This window comes from Cicer arietinum, chromosome 6, assembly GCF_000331145.2.
Source record: "Cicer arietinum cultivar CDC Frontier isolate Library 1 chromosome 6, Cicar.CDCFrontier_v2.0, whole genome shotgun sequence".
Lineage (NCBI taxonomy): Eukaryota > Viridiplantae > Streptophyta > Magnoliopsida > Fabales > Fabaceae > Cicer > Cicer arietinum.
The window spans coordinates 51,392,421-51,413,078 of NC_021165.2; the positions used below are offsets into that span (position 1 = coordinate 51,392,421).

At 26.8% G+C, this 20,658-nt stretch overlaps 1 protein-coding gene across 1 annotated transcript; it reads right to left on the reverse strand.

Annotated features, from left to right (window-relative positions):
- Positions 1-6,695: 6,695 nt before the first annotated feature.
- On the reverse strand, positions 6,696-17,738 carry LOC101503766 (probable inactive purple acid phosphatase 24). Its single transcript, XM_004506297.4, has 13 exons — positions 17,239-17,738; positions 16,993-17,080; positions 11,324-11,551; positions 10,670-10,778; positions 10,407-10,521; positions 9,654-9,786; positions 9,142-9,329; positions 8,756-8,942; positions 8,583-8,650; positions 8,410-8,497; positions 7,894-8,082; positions 7,295-7,375; positions 6,696-6,984 (listed from the first exon to the last, which is right to left on the reverse strand). The coding sequence occupies exons 1-13, from the start codon at positions 17,571-17,573 to the stop codon at positions 6,931-6,933; spliced, it is 1,863 nt and encodes a 620-aa protein (XP_004506354.1). The 5' UTR covers positions 17,574-17,738; the 3' UTR covers positions 6,696-6,930.
- Positions 17,739-20,658: the final 2,920 nt, after the last annotated feature.

The window sequence follows — 20,658 nt, forward strand, 5'->3', positions numbered from 1 at the left end:
CACAATGCAGTAAACACATACATGTTTGGAGGACTTTCGGGTTGTAATGGGGCTTAGGTAAGGGTAGGACATTTTAGGGTTTAGGATTGCGTTTTACTATTGAATTATATTTAGTTACTAAAATTGAACAAAAAGTTTCCAAGTTGATTGAAATAATATTTAAAATTGACAGCAGTAGTAAAATTGATCCTTTATAAATTGAGAAAAATGTCAAGGATGAGTTTCAATTCGAATCCAACCTTGGTGTCTAATTTGATCTTAGTTATTGAATTCCTTTATTGAATTATTACCAAATTCTCTTTATTATTCTTGCCCTAATGTCTTAGTGACAAAACCTTTAATTCCAAAGTAACCCCTAATTCCTTAGTAGATTTAAGATTAGAATTAAGCATTACCGTATAGAAATTCTTTTGTAAATTATTGTTTTGCAACTAATTTAATTGGTTTCATGACCTGCACCTATGTCTAGACTACAAATTCATGAATTTCTCATCTCAAGCATTTGTAAAGTCCACTTCCGTTTCAGAATACGAATCGCAGAACAATTTAATGTTGATCAAGCAATAAAAAGCATTAAGCACAGAGATGAGAAAAATAATTCAACAAACTCATTCATATAACATGAAATCAAATCATAAAAATAAAGGTTTCATCTGGTTACACTCATCCCTAACAAATAGGGTTTAGTTACTCATGACAGAGATGAAAAAGATAGAGATTAGAGAAGAATTACAAGAAGGATTCATGAATGATTCTTGATAAAACTGCTCCAATGATGTTAGAAACGGCCGTCTTTGAGTTTCTATGCTAGGGCACAGGTCTCTCAACTTCCCAAGAGTCAAAAAGATCCCTAAAACAGTAAAAATTTGTGTTTTTATGGTTGCTGGTGCGCATCGCGCGCTCCAGGCGCGTATGGGCAGTATTGGATGGCTGAAAACGCGCCCCAGGCGCGTCTGGCGTGCTCCAAGCGCTCAGCATCTGTTGTCCGGCGTATATTACATTGTTCTCCTCTTTCAAGTTTGAATGTGGTTCTGGTGTCTTTATGCAAGTTGTAGCTATGGATCTTAGCTTTCATTTGCACTTGGTTTGACTCCAATTGGACATCTACAACTCCAGATATGGCTGAAATACTCTACATATGTCATGTTGATTTCTCACCAAAATTTAGCACTGCACCAAAACACAACCCAATGTAAAATTACGAAAAATTCCTACTTAGTCATTGAAATAAAACACAAAATATTTTATTAACTCAAAGAACAAAAATCAACAAAATATATCAAATAAATCCTTAATTTAACTAATGATTGAGGATAAATAAGACTAAAATAGTGGGAAAATATGCATATGATTAAGAGTCATCATGTTCCCTTTTGCATAGCTTCCTTTGCAAGCTTCCCACCAATAATCTCCTTAACCAGCTTCATACATTCTCCCTATACAATTGTTTGTTGTAGACTAGTATCCTCTCTAAATGTTGAGAAAAATCCAAAGGTAACTATCACAATAATACGAAATATGTTTCCCTCACATGTGTAGATAAATTACTAAACATAATATATGATTCCACAAAGCAATAAAAATTGGTAGAAAATTAAAAATTATATTCACCACAATTTTAACATTGAAAACTTCCCTCAAATTGAGAGAATACAAATCACGGGACTTAGTCCAATAAAACCTTTCAATAAATAATGTGTACATCAAAGTCTTCTTAGTAACACTAGAGAACATCAACAACAATAATCATCACCAAAAAAGTGAAATTCAAATAATAATAAACAACCTTCAACGAAGGTGGATATTCTAAACTAACTCTCAGATAAAATAAAACCACTATTCTTTTCTTCACATTCGACTACAGTGTTGTAGCTTTCTCTCTTTCTCTATTTCTCAAATAATGCTACAACACTTGTTTTTAAAGCTAGGATTTTTCATCCCTTACTCTCAAATGGGCCAAGCCCAAAATCCATTTCTTTTATTTATTTATTTTAATATAATAATAATAATAATAATAATAATAATAATAATAATAATAATAATAATAATAATAATAATAATAATAATAAAACTAGTAAAATTGATGGGTTCCATTCATAAAGTTATCCCACCCAACAAATATCTCACTCACGGCTCAAGTGGGAATGTATTATTCAACCATACCCGCCTTATTTCTGCAGCACATCATCGTCGACACACAAAATTGTATTGTTTGAAACATAACTCTTGTTGAAATTTCTTCATCCACAAAAGTTTTTTTAGAAGCTTTAGTTGCTACAATGTACTCTGATTAAGTAGTGGATAAAGTAACACTTGTGTAACCTTGATTGCCAAGACACATTATTTAGAAAAGTGTGAGATTTTCCTTTGAAATCTAAACACCAGATACTTATTTGTGGATATTGAAGGTTATCACACTTACTTAGGTGGTGGTGGTATATATAAAATCACCGAAGGGTCTCTAATGGTATCAAAGCATCAAAGTTTCACTTATCTCTACAAGATGCATGTGAAAATATGCAATGAGCATGTGAATGCAAATTAAAACACAATTTAAGACACCTATACTTATTTATGGCATATACGCCTTGGTTATTTGAGTGAGAAATGACTAAACATACTTTCGATGATTTTTTTTCTTTACTTAATGGTATGTCTCTAAAAACTTGTATTGATTGTGTTGCTAGAAAACAACATAGAGTTTTTTTCTTCATAATACTGGTCCTCATATGAGGCTAAATATTCATAAATTAGTTCACAATGATGTTTGCATAATGGTTAATAAATCTCTTGGTGGTGCATCATATCTTCTTGTGATAAATCTTGACCAAATCGTCTTGTAAATAGTTTATATCTTCTTGTAGATAAATCTTGATCAAATCTTCTTGCAAATAATTCATATTATCTTGTGATAAATCTTGATCAAATCTTCATGTAAATAATTCATATCTTCTTATAGATAAATCTTGGTCAAATCTTCTAGTAAATAATTCATACCTTCTTTGAATAAATCTTTATCAAAACTTGTAAATAATTTATATCTTCTTGTTGATAAGATCTTGATAATATCTTTTTCAAATCTTGACCATATCTTCCTTTCAACTTAGTCAAAGATTTTCTTCAATTATAAATCTGAATCAAATCTTATTTCAGTTTGTCTTCAAAAACACGAACCTTCTTTCATACTCTTGCTTGATTTGAGTTGGAATGGATTTAAGTTGTTCTTGGATATTCACAAGTTTTTTATTTGGCTAAGTCTTCATTTCATACTTAATTCTTTCAATTTCATTTGTTGACTTTTTATCATAGGCATTGACTTTCTTGTTGGAGTGAGATGTTGTGTTTCTTAAATAATAGTAGTTAGAAATGCATGACTTAGAATTAGTGGCATTCGACAAATCACCTTGTTAAAACTTCAGAGTCGGTGCAACATTAGAGGTTGCATATCGGAGGCAACATTTGGAGTGTGTTGCACCATATTGATCAATGGATTGTGAGCTTTGCATTAATGATTTAAACAATCTCTTAAGAGTTAATTATACCTTGATATGAACTCTTCAGAGGCATGTTGAATTTGTGCACATCAAAGGCATGCAAGGGCTTCAGAGGAATGCTTCAAATTCAATCTTCAGATAGTCTTCAAACTCAGTTTTATAGTCATTCTTCAGAGGCAGTCTTCATACCTAGTTATTAGGTCCAGTCTTCAAACCCAGACTTCAAACCTAGACATCAGAGGCAATCTTCATAAACTTAAGAGACATATGTTCATAGGCAAACGTTTATACTTTGTGTTCATGTGATCTCATACTCTAGTCACTTCCTCTGGTGACTTTACTCTAGTACTTTCCTCTAATTTTCTTCTTTCAGTTTTGGATATTTAATGAAGCCATTGATGCAAATTTATTGTTCTCATAAAATACTTTTGTCAACATCAAAACTATAAGTGGAAAACCAACTTGATTCGTACATTAACTATATAACATTTCTTCCATAAGGATCTTCCAAGATGTGTAATTAGTAGAGTTGAGCTTAATTATATTAAGACCTTTATTTTTCTCCTCTATTTTAATGCACAAATCAAATAAACCGAGCTCCATATACAACTTTTTCTCTCATAATATTTTTCTCTCACCTGTGTAGGTAAATGGTCAAATGGAAAATACGATTCCACAAAGCGATAACAATTGACAAAAAAGTAAATATCAGACACCATAATTTTTAACATAGAAAAATTTACTCAAAGTGAGAATAAAAACCATAAGGCTAAATTTACTCAAAGTGAGAATAAAAACCATAAGGCTTAGTCTAATAAAGCCTTCCACTAAATAAATAATGTGTACGTCAAAGTCGTCCTAATAACATTAGGAAACATCAACAACAAAAGTGGATATTCTAAATTAACTCTCAAATAAGGTAAAACTACTATCAATGTATATAAAAAATAAAAATAAAAACCCGCTAATAGGAATAACATAGTGAAATTGTAGACAAAATAAAACAAGTTAGCTACACACTAATCTACCACTAAAATTTATTTTCTCTTCTTCTATGTGCCACGCCACATCTAATTAATAAAGCACTATTCTTTTCTTGCTAGAGTGCTGTAGCTTTTATCTTTCTGTATTTCTCAAATAGTGCTACAACACTTTGTTTTAAAGTTAAGAATTTTAATCCCTTACTCTCAAAAGGAAGAAAAAATTGAAGGAATTAAGAGTGTTGGGAGAAAAGGGATTTGGAAGAACTATAAATTAAAAATGTATTAATCATAATAAGATCATTTTCAATGGTGCAGTAGTAGATTATATGGAGGTTTTTAGTCACAATAAATATCTATCATGGTGTTGGATTCAAAATTTTATTTCCCTTAAATATTTTATATCATCATTTTATCACTTACATATTGATACTTTTTTACATAAATATTTATAGTATATAATTTTATTTCCGTTAATCAAAATTTCTAGAGTTAGTTTTACTTTTTCGGACTGGTGTGATAACTCAGTAACATGTATATATTCTTTTGGCTAGTTTGTAAGCAGGTTTAAATACTCTTTTTAGTTCCATTAATATCATTTTTCCTATTAAAAACAAAAACGAATAAAGCTCCAATATTGTTGTGACTACTAGGCGCCTAAACAATCTGAGCTAATTATCCTTTCTTATTAATTTTGGTGTTTTCTGTGCTAAATAGGGATCCCATATTAATATCATAGATATTCTCAATTTTAGTATGAATCTTACGCCACATGTCTAAAACCAAGTGAATAATTATCAAGATAATAAAAATCGGACCGATTGGTTCAATTGATTGGACTGGAAATCGGACTTGAGTCTGGTCCAATTCAATCCAAAAATTGTATAACAATAGAATCAGGGAAAAATCGGTAAACTAGAAGAAAACTGATCTAAATTAGAGATCCGATCAATTTTATTGGTTGAACCAAATTTTTGAATTTTCTCTTATTTTTTATTGAAGAATTTAAACTAATTAAAATGTAATTTTGCAGTTTGTGTGGCAGACCTCAACTAACCCAAATCATGACAAAATGTCATTTTGTATATTGCATTTTGTAGTAGTACACACTTTAATTTATATCGATATGTTTTTGTAATCCTTGCCAAAATATTTCAAGGTGGGACTAACTTATGTCCAGGAGCAGCAAGCTACGTCCCTAGTAGCATAATCCTTCACAAACTTTGACTTCACTAGTATTATGATAATTTGCCTATATAATTTTAATTAATTTAACTGTAATTTTAGTCTTTTTCTATTAATTTGTGAAAGTGATCTCAGTATTTTAAATTTGACAGTTTTAATTATTTATTTTGATATTTTAATCAATAAAAAACGATGTGATTTGTTTTAAATAATATAATATTTAATTAATACTTAAATATTAAAAAAAGTTAATTTTAAGTGCAAAGTGATAAATATTATATTATTTTTTATTTATTATTAGTTTAAATATTCATTAAAATTAAATAATTTAACTATTATAAGTCCAATCTCGGTCAAACTTTTAAATTTTAAACTAATATTTATATCAGTCTGATATTGCATTTGATTCTGATTACCTTAAAATCTACTTATAGTCTCTTACATTAATGAGATAGCTTTAGCTATCCCAATTTTCTATTTTTAAATAAATAAATATAGTTTTCTATATATATATATATATATATATATCAAATAAATTTATTAGTAAAAAATTAAAATAAGTACAAAGTCAAAAAATTATCACTTGATTGATATATCTTATTTCATTTGTATTGTTTTGAAATTTACAATCTCTTTTGTAACATTATATAAAATATATTTAATGATAAAAGTTGTGAAGACATAACTCATTAATAATTAGTTTCTTACAAATAATTTAGTTATTTATATTGAAAAAGACCATGTTAATTATCATTTCACTACTTAAAACGTCATTGGGTATTACTTTTCTAAATAACTAATGTCTTTTTTATTTTTTTATTGCAGTTTTAATTTATATTTTATATATATAAATAAAAATTATTTTAATTATAATTTATTTTGTTAATTTAATATATTAATTTTAAAAAATTATTGATCACCTCATTAAAATTAGACTTAATTCGCCGTGGCTCAAAACTCTTTCATTTTAAAATAGTCTTGAACTCAAGAAAGGCTTACCAAAAGCCAAAGACCAAATGAACATGGATTGGTGATGTATACTGTGAAACGTTATCATTATTTCAATCCTGATTTTAAACGAAAAATAAGAGTTGCAATAACAATAATTCGTTGTCTAAACATAATTCTATGTGAGAAAATTAACGAACCATGTATATATAGTAAAAGAATCAACTAAAATTTTGTTCATCTTCAACGTTGTATGTTTCCTGTGTGTATTTGTGTTTTGGCTTATCTTTATCAGAGCTTCTATATTTCTTTTTAGTGAGCTTTCACTTTGTTATGCGGAAACTGTCCTGAACTTGTCTTGTATCTGATTTCACGAACTGCAAAAGTATATAATGCTTAATATGTATTTAAGATATGCATCCAACATAAAAATAAGAAAATCATGTTTTTAAGTTGCAGTCACAGTTACGCCGTAAACCTTTACATTGCATGAAAATACGGTCAATTGCGGTTGTGATGCCGTCACAGAGACTTAAAAATCTGTAATATTGTGGCCGTAATTGCGTTGTGGACCGCAATTTAAAACCATGATTACTTCTCGTTGAAAACATGTTAGATACTCCAATTTATCTTGTTTGAACATTGAAATGCTAAGAGAGGTTGGAATTTAAGTATTTAAATACTAACCTCTAAGTTTAAATCATTCCTAGTAGCATGTGCTCTTAAATAACCAAACTCAGCAATCCTTTTAAGGCTCCAGCTCTGAATCTGCCAATACAAGAGGAGATATAGTTTTATTGCTTAGTAAAACATAAACATAGTCATTAAAACTGCATGTTAAGTACTCCCTCTGTCTCATTATATAAGTGTCATTTTAGTTAATACACACTTTAGAGTAAAACAAATGGTAATGATACATGGACACCACAAAACACTTGGTTAAACACGTGTAAAAATATAATTAATTTAGTTGAATAAATAGTTAATTCAAATCACGATTAAAAATATGATTAGTTAAACTACATGATTAAACCACAATTTTCAAAGTGATCTAAATTAAGTATCTATTCAACTAAATTAACCATATTTTTATATGTTAACTTAGTGTGGCAGGCGTACGAAAAAGTGGGTGTTCATAAAATATATTTGTAAAACAAATACCACAACTAAAATAATATGAGGATATTATTTAAATCATGACACTTATATAATGAGGATTAAAAAATATGGGGAGAGTGGAGGATTAAGTATATATAAGAGTGTGATATGAAGGGAAAATTAGTTACCTTGTTTGGGAATTTGTCTAACTTGAAGCCAGCCATTCCAATGACAGCATGTACAGGGGCAGTGTAATTTCTGTTATCATATGTATCTATTCCATTTTGATCTTTTGTAGGCATGGCTTTACATTGTCTCTCATAGATAGAACAAGTTCTCTCATAATTATGCTCATGACCGAAAAGAACCAAATCAACCTGTTTCATGTTCACAATACATTAGCTTCTTATACAAGGAATTATACAATAATGATACATGCACACCCACTTTCACGACACCTGATTAATAGCACGTGTAAAAATATGGTTAATTTTGTTAAGTAGATAGTTATTCAAATGACGGTCAAAATTGTAGTTATTCAAATGATTAATCACAATTTTCAATGTGATCTAAATCAATTGAATTATAACCACATTTTTTGTACGTGATTAACTAGATCTCTCAGGTGTACGAATAAGTGAGTGTCCATCAAACATTTTTGTTATATATAACCATATATGTTTTGAGGAGCTTGATGTTCTTGCCTTATTTTCTAACAACAATGGCTCCACATCATCCGTAAATTTGCGACCAACAGATAATCCTTTGGTGGAAGTGTACATTGGTCTATGTCTGTAAATAAAAATTATATGTTTAATAAATTTTGTGAAGTTGAGAAACCATATGATCTAATAATGTACATAACTAACTCACTTACCCCATGAAGATTAGCCAAGGAGTATTTTGTCTATTAACTGATGCCATGTCATTTTTCATCCATTCATACTGCAATGGAAGAAAAAAAACATAAATTAATTAAAATAGAAATTATATATATATATATATATATATATGAAATAAAGTATAAAATAATGATTTACTTCATTTTACCTGCTCAGAATTTGGTGACCAGTTATGCTCAGTTGAAATTATTGTGAAATGAACACTTGCTTGTTCAATGGAGTACCAAGGCTTATCCTTTGCTGCAGTTGGCATTGGAAAGTATGTCTCGTAAGGTACTCCACATTCCCCACCAGAGTCAGGAGTCTCATAAACTGAACCAGAATCTATATAATCCCTGTGTATTAACAGCAAGAACTTTATTCTTCAATTTAAGGGATTAAATTACTATTTAATTGTATATTTGAAGAACTAAAATGACCGATTCTTATAGTTTTGAAGACAAAAATGGTGATTCACTATTTGAGATATTAACAATTTTGAGATCACTCTTCTTAAATCATTAATCAAAATTATCATTTGTGTGTATGCAATACCTCTCATGGTTCCCAATTGCTGTCATGTATGAAACTCTTGAAGCCACAGGTTTGATAAGGTGAAGAAAGAAATCCCATTCTGCTAGAAAACCAGTTGCATAGCTTATATCTCCAATGTGAAACACTGAATTTACATTGTTGGTGTTCACTTCTTTAGTTATAGCTTTGATAACTGACAGAGCTCCAGGCTGTTTGAAAATAAAAGGTCAAACTTCTCAATACATATAGGTATAATCTCAGTAGCACCGACACTTTTGATTGAAGGTGTGTCACAGTGTCCGACAGTGTCAGTGTCAGTGTCTGACATCGATATGACACTGACACACTAATTTCATCCAATTAGTTTAATTTTCAAATTATTTTTGATATCAACGTGTTTAAGTCAGTATCGTGTTTGGTGTATCTATGCTTTATAGGGTCCAATATTATTGGTTGGTGAAGTCCAAACCTAATGTCTTATCTCAATATGCATTTGGATTATAAATGCTATATAATTTGGAATAGTAATTTACCTGAATGTAGTGTTCTTCTGAAGCATCAAGAGGGGTCTTACCCATGTCACCAAATGCAATGAATTTGAGCTCATCTGATCCTCCAGCAGGTGGAGTTGAAAATTGGATTTGTTCACTCCAACCAACCAAGTTACTACACCATCATCAGAACAAAATCAAGTTATTTTATTAGCACACTCACAATTTCTTGCAATACTTTGTGCAAAAATACAAATATTTGCAACTTAGATATACTACTATGTTTGGTCTTCCTAAGCACTTGTGCCCTTTGACGCTTGGGGGATGTGTTCGGTACTAGTTCGTTAGGTCCTTGGGGCACAACCGGCCTAGTTATCCTTAAGGAATTAGTTCGTTTTGGAAGGTCAATAACAAACATGACTGACTGTCTGATCCCACGAAAATATGACTATATGTGCATGATTTAGACTCATTGACACACACAAATTAGGGTTGGGCCTGCGACAGATGAGAGGCCAACCCTAGATGCAATAGGCCACTGTAAAAGATAAAGTGCAAAAAGCGAGAAAGACAAACATAGATTCCAAAATATTAAGTTTTCCATCAAATTAGAGCTCTACAGACCCTAACGGCGTTGAAGACTTAGACTCGTGTTCTAAACCAAAACATACTAGTATTTCGTTAAATAACCTATATGCTAAGTTATTTTCATACTATTATTTTAAGTTCTATAGAGATTCAGTATAAAATAATCTTAAAATTAGTTATGAATGCATCTAACATGGAATATTATACCTTCCATATTTGTAGGAGTAGGTACTTGATGGCTTAAGTCCTGTCATAATGGCTGAATGGATGAATCCTGGGTCATGCCATCCAAAATCCTTTGCAGGACTTGGCAGTACTGAACCTGTCAATTTAAGATGGAAACATATATAATCATAGATAAAACCAGTATAACAACAATTCTGTCAATTAACAATCTAAAAATATACTATTTCATTAACTTGATTAACTAAATTACTCTTAGTAAACAAATAATTAAGTAAATTACTCACTGCACATATCAGCTTGTGAAAAAGTAGTGACAGTTGAAGTAACTGTTTTTCCATCCAAATAGTGGACATGTTGAGGCACTTTGTCTCCACTAACCCATGTCAATTTCATCTGCAATACCAATCATTTTATTATAATCATTTTTTAAAATGTATTTTCAAAAACTTGTATTAATGCCTTTTTCTGATGTCTATTTTATTATTGAAAATAAAAACTACAAACACCAAAAGTAAAAAAATCCTTAATTTCTGCTAGCACTTCAAAACTTTATAAAAAATTTCTCCAACAAAAATTTAAATTTTTCAAACCTGCGATCCATTAAATATGAATTTTTTAAACACTATAATCTCTAGATAAATGTGACGAAAATATACACTTAAAAATTAAATTTTTATATCATTTTTTGTGGAGGAATATTTTATAATTTTGTAAATATATTTACAAAAAATTTATTCAAAAATATATTTGTACGTTTCAGTAAAAACTAAAATTATTTATAAAATAATTTTGTAAAATTAAAAAATGTTAATTTTTTTTATGAAAATAAAAAACGTAAATTTAAAATTTCACAGAAAATAACAACTTATTTAACCCATATAAATAATAACAATTAGTTTTATTTGAAGTAGAATAGTAGTACTAGTTATGGTACTTACTGATGTTCCAGTTGAATCTATACTTGAGAGATGTCCATAAAGTGGCTTTTTAGGATTAGCAAAACTCAAAGGAGTTGACCTTCCAACAATGCAAGGGTCCAAGAACCCATTAGAGAAGAACACAAACTCTATGTCACTTCTAATGTTGATGACATGAAACTTTATTGAACCACTGCATTCTTCGGTTTTGCAGTTGAGGTAATTTGGATCGTTTTTCATGTATTGTGCCTACATTTTAGTTAATCAACATTATTTCAAGATATATGGTACATTTCCATATCATTGATCATCACAATAGCATATGTCTCTTAATTTCATCTTAATTTTTTTCACCTTAAAGATAAACAAACCATATCTCATAGTTTTATTTTATTTATGGCCCACTTTACTTATATCTTTTTTTATAATTTATCTTATAACATACACTTTCTATTTATATCACGTGTTTTACTCAAACTACTTATTTTATCGTCAATCATAAACTTTTACGGAACATATATGAAAAATTGCAATTTTCATATTTTTCGCAAATAAATTTTTGTAATAGAAAATTTATCCTGAGATTTCAACTTCAAAGTTGAAATTTCTAATATACAAATATTTCAAAAAGTGATATACATGTAATAACTTTCTAAATTTCATTCTAGATGCATATTTATTATAATTTTTTAATTACCATTATTAATACAATTAGTTTAACACATAAAATGAAATATTAATTAAAGACAAAAGGAGTAATTAAGTACATTTAAGTATTAGGGTTTAATATTAAAAAGAAATATATTTACATATCAAACCTTATAAATTACCATGATCATTTCATCAAAAAATTAATGAATTAATTTAATGATAGTTTTGTATAATAATAGTTTTGTATAATAATATTGTACAAAAAAAGAATAATAATATTAAATGTGGATAGAAATTAATTACTAGAAGTTTACTTATATTTAATTATAATAAATGTATGCATTTTTTCTAATAATTGAATTAGAGAAGTGTATATGTAAAACAATAAAATTAATAAATAACAGAAGAAAGGTCGGATATGAAAACAATAGGAATATGCTGTTATTCCAACCTCACCAAAAATACCTTGTAAAGAATATGCCCGAAACAATGTTTTGATATCAAAATGGATAAAAATATTGCGTGAACGTAATGTCACTTTGACAATTACGGACAGCACATTTTGTGACATCAATTTTCGGCTTCACAATGTCCATGTCCCTACTTGGACAGGTGTTATGTCCCATTCTGTGTTTACACACAAAAATAAATAAGATGTGAAAATGTGTATCGATAGTCTCATATATGCGGGTTATTTCTAAGTAATGCAACCAGATGGAATGACGGCAGATTTTGTCTTTTCTTACCGTCACATTGGATTCGAGAAAAATTCACATTTGTCTCCTATCAGATATAAAATTTAAATTATCTTTTGTGTTTGTGATGGTGTTCGAATTTTTCTACTTGACCCTCGTCGGTTTATATATATAAAATAATAAATTTAAAAATAATATTAATTATAATTAATATAATAAAATTAAAAAAATATTAAAATTATATTTTTATAAAAAGAATAATAAATTTAAAAGTAATATTAATTATAATCAATATAATAAAATATATATTATTATATAATAATAAAATTCAAAAATATCAAAATTATATTTTTTATAAAAAGAATATTATAATTTTTAATATTTAAAAATATTTAATATTCAATATGTACATGAATATAAAATTCAAAAATAATAATAATATTATTAGTAGACCAAGTTCGGATGTGAGATGGATATCAATACTTTCAAATTCATTATCGCTATAAGTTTTAATTTAAAGAAAAATTTATATATGAATCCAATCAAACAATCTTTTAGATAATCTAGTAGGGTCTAATACTTTTCTTATAGATCTATTTCATTTTAAAAAATTTGAATAAATAATCATGCATGTTTTAAATAGACCAACTAACTAATAGAGGAATGAAATTAAACTATATTTTGATATTTAACGTGTTATTTAAAGAATTTGACTTTACATAATATCATATTTCAATTATAATTTATAATAATACATTCAAATGTGTAAATATTTAATGTAGGTTAATATAATTAAAATGTTAATAAATTTACAATTTAATGTAAAGTAGAAAATCTATTATGATAATTATAGTAATACATAAATATTTTCAAATTTACTTAATTAGGTGAATCTTAAAGATTTAAAAGATTTTTTTTATAGTATGTAGTAAACATTTTTAGCTAAACATGCTTATAAAAATAAAAAGATTTAAGTCTTCTATATTACTACTTAATGAAGAAGTTTCATATGAGTTGATATATATTAGGTCGTTGATTTCTATTAAACAAACTGATGTATTCCTATCCCTAGTAATGCATATACTATTTGAATGTTTAAATGCATAGACTTCAACAAAATTGTCAAAATAATACCAGCACTAAAACTATGATTGACGTTAAAGAAAAGAGTCAAGAAATTATCAAATATTTGATTGTACTTGAAAATATTAATTATTATTTTATATTATTTTGTTATGTATTTTTTAATAATTTTAATGAATTAATAATAAAGAGCAAAAAACGTGTCAAAAAAATAATACGAAAAAAAAAATGCACACATTATTTTTAAGTTTTTTTCGAATACTAAAAAAATAATACACCATTTAATTCTAAATTTTAATATTATTGCCAACAGAAATCACGTCACATGAGAAATTAAAAGAGAAATGCAATATGCATTTATTCATATGATTTTGACGTGTTGGGAATGAATATGTGGTTCTAAACCTTATGCAAGAGCTTTTTATTTTCTCTGGATATGAAGCGATTGAACATTTTAATTTGTGTGTGGCTGATTACAAGAACAAGTAAAGTTGGATATCGCTTAATTTAGTGAACATTTTGAGTACATAATAGAAAAAAATCAATGGTAAAAATATTTTTAATATTGTAAGATGATATATAAAATAGAACAAATTTAATTTGTTGAAATAAGGTATTTTATGGAATCAATACATAGAATAAAAATATATATATATATATATATATATATATATTTATATATATATATATATTGTCATATAGATTGAGGATAATTACTACTCTGAAATTAAATGCAAACAAAATAATATTTAAAAATTTGATATATTTAATTTTAATTTTTAATTAAATAGTTCAACTTTTTTATATAATTTTTACTTATATTTTATTCAAATGAAACACCTATATAATACTTAATTCAATCATATGAGTGGTTGAATTTAAAGACATTCAAGTTATTATATTGTACTATTTATGTCCTTAATTATACAAAAAAAAAATATTTTAAAAATATATATATATATATATATATATATATATTTATATATATATATATATTGTCATATAGATTGAGGATAATTACTACTCTGAAATTAAATGCAAACAAAATAATATTTAAAAATTTGATATATTTAATTTTAATTTTTAATTAAATAGTTCAACTTTTTTATATAATTTTTACTTATATTTTATTCAAATGAAACACCTATATAATACTTAATTCAATCATATGAGTGGTTGAATTTAAAGACATTCAAGTTATTATATTGTACTATTTATGTCCTTAATTATACAAAAAAAAAATATTTTAAAAAAATTTGTTTTCAATTTACTAAATGTATTTATTATATTTTTTTAAAACGTAATTCTAATTAATATTATTAAGGAGGGAAGTAGTATAGTTTTATGGAAAGCAAAGTGACATGAAGTACATGTTTTTGCACACATTGAGACTTGAGAGTGTGGAATTTTGTGAACGAAATGCAAACGTGTATGATGGTACAGTTGTAGGATGCTGATTGGCAAATCAAATTTAACGTCTGAGCAACAAAGATAACATCTTAATAGTTAATACTACCTTCATTGCGGTTACCTACGACATTGCACGATCAATTAATGTCGATGTTATTATCAGTATTAATGAATTCTGAGTAGTTGACTTTTAGATAATTTCTTCTAATAAATGCGTTTATTAACATGATCAACCACTTAAATGAAGCCTCCCCGCGCTTCAGTTCTCTAAGTTTATGTTTGGATTAACATTTATAAATATATTTATAAATAAATTTTATTTTACAAATATATCTGTAATTAAAATTAATTTTTTGCTAATATAATTTATGTTTAAATTTTTTTGACAAATGATATTTTATATTATGATTTTTTTTAAATTACATAATTAAATGTATTTGTAAATATGTATTTATTAAAATTATATAAATTTTATATAATATAATATAAATTTTTCTTTTGGGTAGGAACTTTTTTTATACTTTTAGATTTGAAATGGACAATTCAGAAAAAACTATTATATTTATTTTTGGTTAAACGTCGATTTAAGTAAAAATTAACTTTTTTATATTTTTAAATATATCTAAATATATTAATGTTAAAGTTCTTTGACGACCTAAATATGCAAATAAAAAAAATAATAAATAAAAGAGATATCATAATTGTTTTATTAAATTAACTTTTTTAATTGATTTTCATTATTATAGATAAGAATAGTAACTTTGAAGTAATAGAAATAATATTAATTAGTAGATATAAATAGTAAAGTGTAATTAATACTATCTTGAAAAATTTAAAATAATTGTTTTTGACAATTAAAGTAATTAATATTATTTTAAAACATGTTTTTTATTAAAGTGGCTGTTATAGAATAGAGACGTAGTACTCTTATCTTAATTTTTGTATAGAAGCGGTTAAGATTGTGTTAAGTTGGTTGATGACTTGATGTGATACCACCCCAACGATCAACAAATTGACAAAAACAAATAGTTTATTATATTAAATAATAATGATTTTTTAATTATTCAAATTTAATTAATTTCACATTAACTAAAATAATCATGTCTATAGTATGCCTAAAAAGTAATATTTATAGTAGTAAATGAATGAAAGGATAAAAGAAATAAATTTTCAGTAAGATATACCGCCTTAAGTTATATTATATAGACAAAAACATGAACCATCAAATTTATAATATGTATATTTTATAGTTTAAATTATAGCCTTTGATCGTTAATTTTAATTTTGTATGTTATATATGATAACTGATTAGTTTTATTAAAAAATACACTAGTTTAACTAAAACAACTAAACTTGGATTCTATATTATTAATTCAATAGTTATGAGAAGAGTTAAAGGAAATATTTTAAACCTATGACAATACAAAATAATAGAAATGGCTTTCAATTTATTTTCATGAAATTGTGATTTAAATATATAACTAAACAAAACTTCAAATTAGGATAGGATGGGAATCAACCTGTCAGGAGATAAGGTGGTTGAAAATGGACTGTGTAACCAATTAATAATTTGCCAAACAAGTTTTACACCAATTAATAATATAATATTATTAATCATAGGTATAAAAGATATTTATAGCATCTCCTCCTATGTTTTCATTTTTTATTAATTTTCGTGGTTTATTTAATTATCTTGTTAAATAAATAATTGAAAGATATTATTGGTTGATCAAAACTACACAAACATCTCTCACCAATTTTATTTTAATATCATAGGAAGAAAGAAAGAACCGCATAGCATTAATATAAAAATATATAACAGGGTAAAAGCGTGTGTGTGCATGAACATACCTTAACAGGGTAATGGCAAAGCAGAGGAAGTTTTGCAGTATCACCAGTTTGTAAATAATAGAACTCATTGAGAATACAAGTTTCAACACTGCATTTATAGAATTAAAATAACAAATTTCATAAATCATTTAATTGAAAATTAATAAACAACATGAGCATTATATAATTGGTTTTAATTAATTTTAATTTCCATAGTTAATAATTATTATATAATATTACTTTTTTAAAAACATAATTCTTAATTACTTGGAATTTGCAGGTGAGATCATAGCCACCCAATCGCCATCGGAAGGGTTTGAAACGCCGGTGACCGTGACCGTGACGAACTGGTCATCGGACAAGCGAGAATTTGAGCTAATATTGATTTTTAGTACAGGATTTAAAACAGAACAATCCTTCAAAATTCTTCTATTTATCAATCTAAATTCTGAAACTGCAGTGAAATTTTTGTGTGCGGATTTAGTGTGTGTAACAATACGGTCTAAAGATGAGGAAGGGAAGGTTGTTGCTGAGATTGAAGAACTAATGAAGAAAAAGAGTAAAATGGTTACATGTTTGAGAACAAAGTTTGAGGATTCCATGAAAGAAGAAGATGAAGGGAAAGAAAGACTCAAATTAGGAAGTTAGGCCAAAGCTTTTTGTGTGATTGTTGAGAGGGAAGAAAATATGGCCTTTGTTTTGGTTTATGTCTTCAATCAAACACTTTCCCTTTTTAAATAGTAATGACAAGTCTTAGTATTTAGGAAACTCAGAACTACACCTTTTATAAGGAAGGGAACATGCATGGAATATGCAGTCAACTGTTCACCCTATAATAATAATTATAAGGTGAATGCAAGAGTAAAAAATTATTTATAGCATAAATGAAATTCCCTAAAGGGAAAAACTTAAAAGATGAGAATCTTTTAGTGTTTGTTGAAAGAAAATTAAAAAAAAAAATATATAAATGAAAGAGAGAATATTATTTTTACCAAATTATATTTGTTAGGTGTTGACGCATTATCAATGTCATAAATGCATAGTGAAATATATTGCATTGGTGCAAATAGTATTAATTAAATAGTACAATTGAAAAAATAAAAGTATATTGAAAATTAAAATAGTCATTCATTTTAGGACAATGTTTTTTTGCAAATGAATCAATTATTGTGAGACATTTGGAGAATTGAATTTTTCGCAACCTAAAATTTTGAGTGTTTCTCGAATTAAATGGAATCACCACCAAATTTTTTATTTTAAAGTAGGGAAAACTTTACAAAAAATGGTATTTAAAACTAAATTTTGAGTTTAGGAGTCAATTATGCGTGGGGAAGGTATTAGCACTCTACGACATCCGTTGAAATACGTTAATTGTGCATAATTAATATTAACTTAAATATATTTATTTTTTCTTAGTATTAAATATGAATATCAACTGTTTTTTGAAATAAATGCGTGCTTAAAAAAGAGAGAGAAAAAAAAAAGATTTTTTTTTAATGTGCTTGACAAGAGTACGTATCTTTTTAAAGAAAATGTATTTGATTACAATAAAATGATAAGCTAAAAAAGAAATTATTAATTTAATGAAAGAAAAGAAAACCTTGAGTCTGATAAGTTGATTTTGATGAGAAAGTTTATTATTTATTTGAATTTGGTTAAGAAAGTTTAATATCACCAAGTTATTACAACTCATAATTATTTATTAGAGCTTAAGATCGTCAAGTTGTCGCAATTCAGATGTAGTAAAACTAAGTTTTGCAAAATGTAACAACTCAACCAACATTTTAGCCACATTGATTTTGAATAACAAAGATGTTCATTCTACTAAAGATGATAATAATAAATTGGAGAATGAATTTTGAATGTCTATGATTTTAAAAAGTGGTTGATGTTAAATGTACTTAGTCCATAATTTAAATAAAAGAATAAGATGACAGTTATAATAACGCTAAAAGAATTTAATAAAACTGAAGAAAAAACATTAATATGACCTGTAACAAAAACTAAAATGCTTATTTTACGGTTAACAAAATTCAAATTAGAGATAAAACACAAAACAAAACTATAAAATTATTACAAAGATGAATTTATGAATATTTACCATACAAGTTGAATATTTGTTATACTCCTTGATTTGATTTGCTTTGTTCGTATCTTTGTTTTTATTTTTGAGTTGTTGTATTCTTCTTTAACTCATTCCATGCTTCATTTATCTTACTAACATACTCTTACTAACTTAAGAAGAAAAAAAAACTAAAAAAAAAAAAACTCTCACTCTTATAAGAATGAATTTATTCTCAATTTATAAACAAAAGTTTTTAATCTTTGTATATATGGGATAAAATATAGTTCTTGATTATTATTTGTTTTTTGCAGAAAAATTGAATTGTTAATCTAAGTCTAAAAGAAAATGTACACACTTTTTAATTGCTTGTATAATTGGTCAAAGTTGTAGTCATTTTAGGAAATAAAGAAAAAACAAAAGTGGCTAAAAGAGGATTAGAAAGATGGTGTGACACAAGAAAAAAAATTTCAGCTTGTTTAGGAAAAAATGGAAAAAGCAAAACAGGCTAACAAAAAGTTAGAAATGTGGCGTGTATTGTTGTAAAAGTGAAAAGCAAGGAGACTGAAAAGATGGAAGAGAATGCTACTGTTGCCCTAAAACAAAAAGAATAAAAAATAAAAACAACAAGAACTAAGAGGGAACCATAACTAGAACTAGAGGATACAACCAGACACAAAAACAGAATCAGAGGCAAAAATCAGAAGATACCAGGCATAAATTAGAGGATAACATTAGAGGCAGAAACAGAATCAGAGGCAAAAATCAGAGAATACCATCAGAGGAAAAAATCAGAAAATACCACCAGAGGCTGAAATCAAAGGATACCATAAGAGGTAGAAAGCAAATATAAGAAGATACCACCAGAGCTTTTTGTGTTATTGTTGAGAGGGAAGAAAATATGGCATTTGTTTTGGTTTATGTCTTCAATCAAACTCTTTCACTTTTTAAAAAGTAATAATAAGTCATACGATTTAGGAAACTTAGAACTACACCTTTTATAAGGAAAGGAACATGCATGTAATATGTAGTTAATTGTTCACTTAAATATAATTTTGATTCTTTATTTTTTATTTAATATATATTTGATTATTTATCTTTTTATTTATTTATTTATTTTAATTTTTTATCTTTAATTAATAGACTAAAATGAATGCTAAATAAAAGATAAAACTAAAATGAATATTAAATAAAAGACAAATAATCAAATTACTTTCAAGCATTACTTTTTTTAACTAATATACACCCTAATTTTAGCTTATTATAATAAGATATTATATGGTGTATGTTAGAGTAAGAAATCACTTAATCAAAAATTGAAATCTCAAAATGGTAAAACCTTAAATATGAGAATCTTTTTGTGTGATTGTTGAATGGAAGAAAATATATAGAGCCTTTTGGTTTATGTCTTCTATCAAAGTATTTCTCCTTTTTAAATAGTAATGAGTATAAGTTTTAGGATTTAGCAAATCGAGAGACGCTCTTTTTAAAATGAATATGAAAATTGTGGTTAATTCTTTGTATAAATATCCACTCTAATTATATTTTATAATAATAATTATAGGGTGAATGCAAGAGTAAAAAATCATTTATAGTATAAATGGAATTTCCTAAAGGGAAATATT

Bases quoted from the DNA above. Each gene is read 5' to 3' on its own strand.
- LOC101503766 (XM_004506297.4), bottom strand. From the start codon at position 17,573: ATGGAATCCTCAAACTTTGTTCTCAAACATGTAACCATTTTACTCTTT. The intron at 8,651-8,755 runs GTAAAATGAAGT...CTTCCATTGCAG, and splicing joins GGTCACCAAATTCTGAGCAG to TATGAATGGATGAAAAATGA. The intron at 8,083-8,409 runs GCAAGAACATCA...AACATGAAACAG, and splicing joins CATTGTTGTTAGAAAATAAG to GTTGATTTGGTTCTTTTCGG.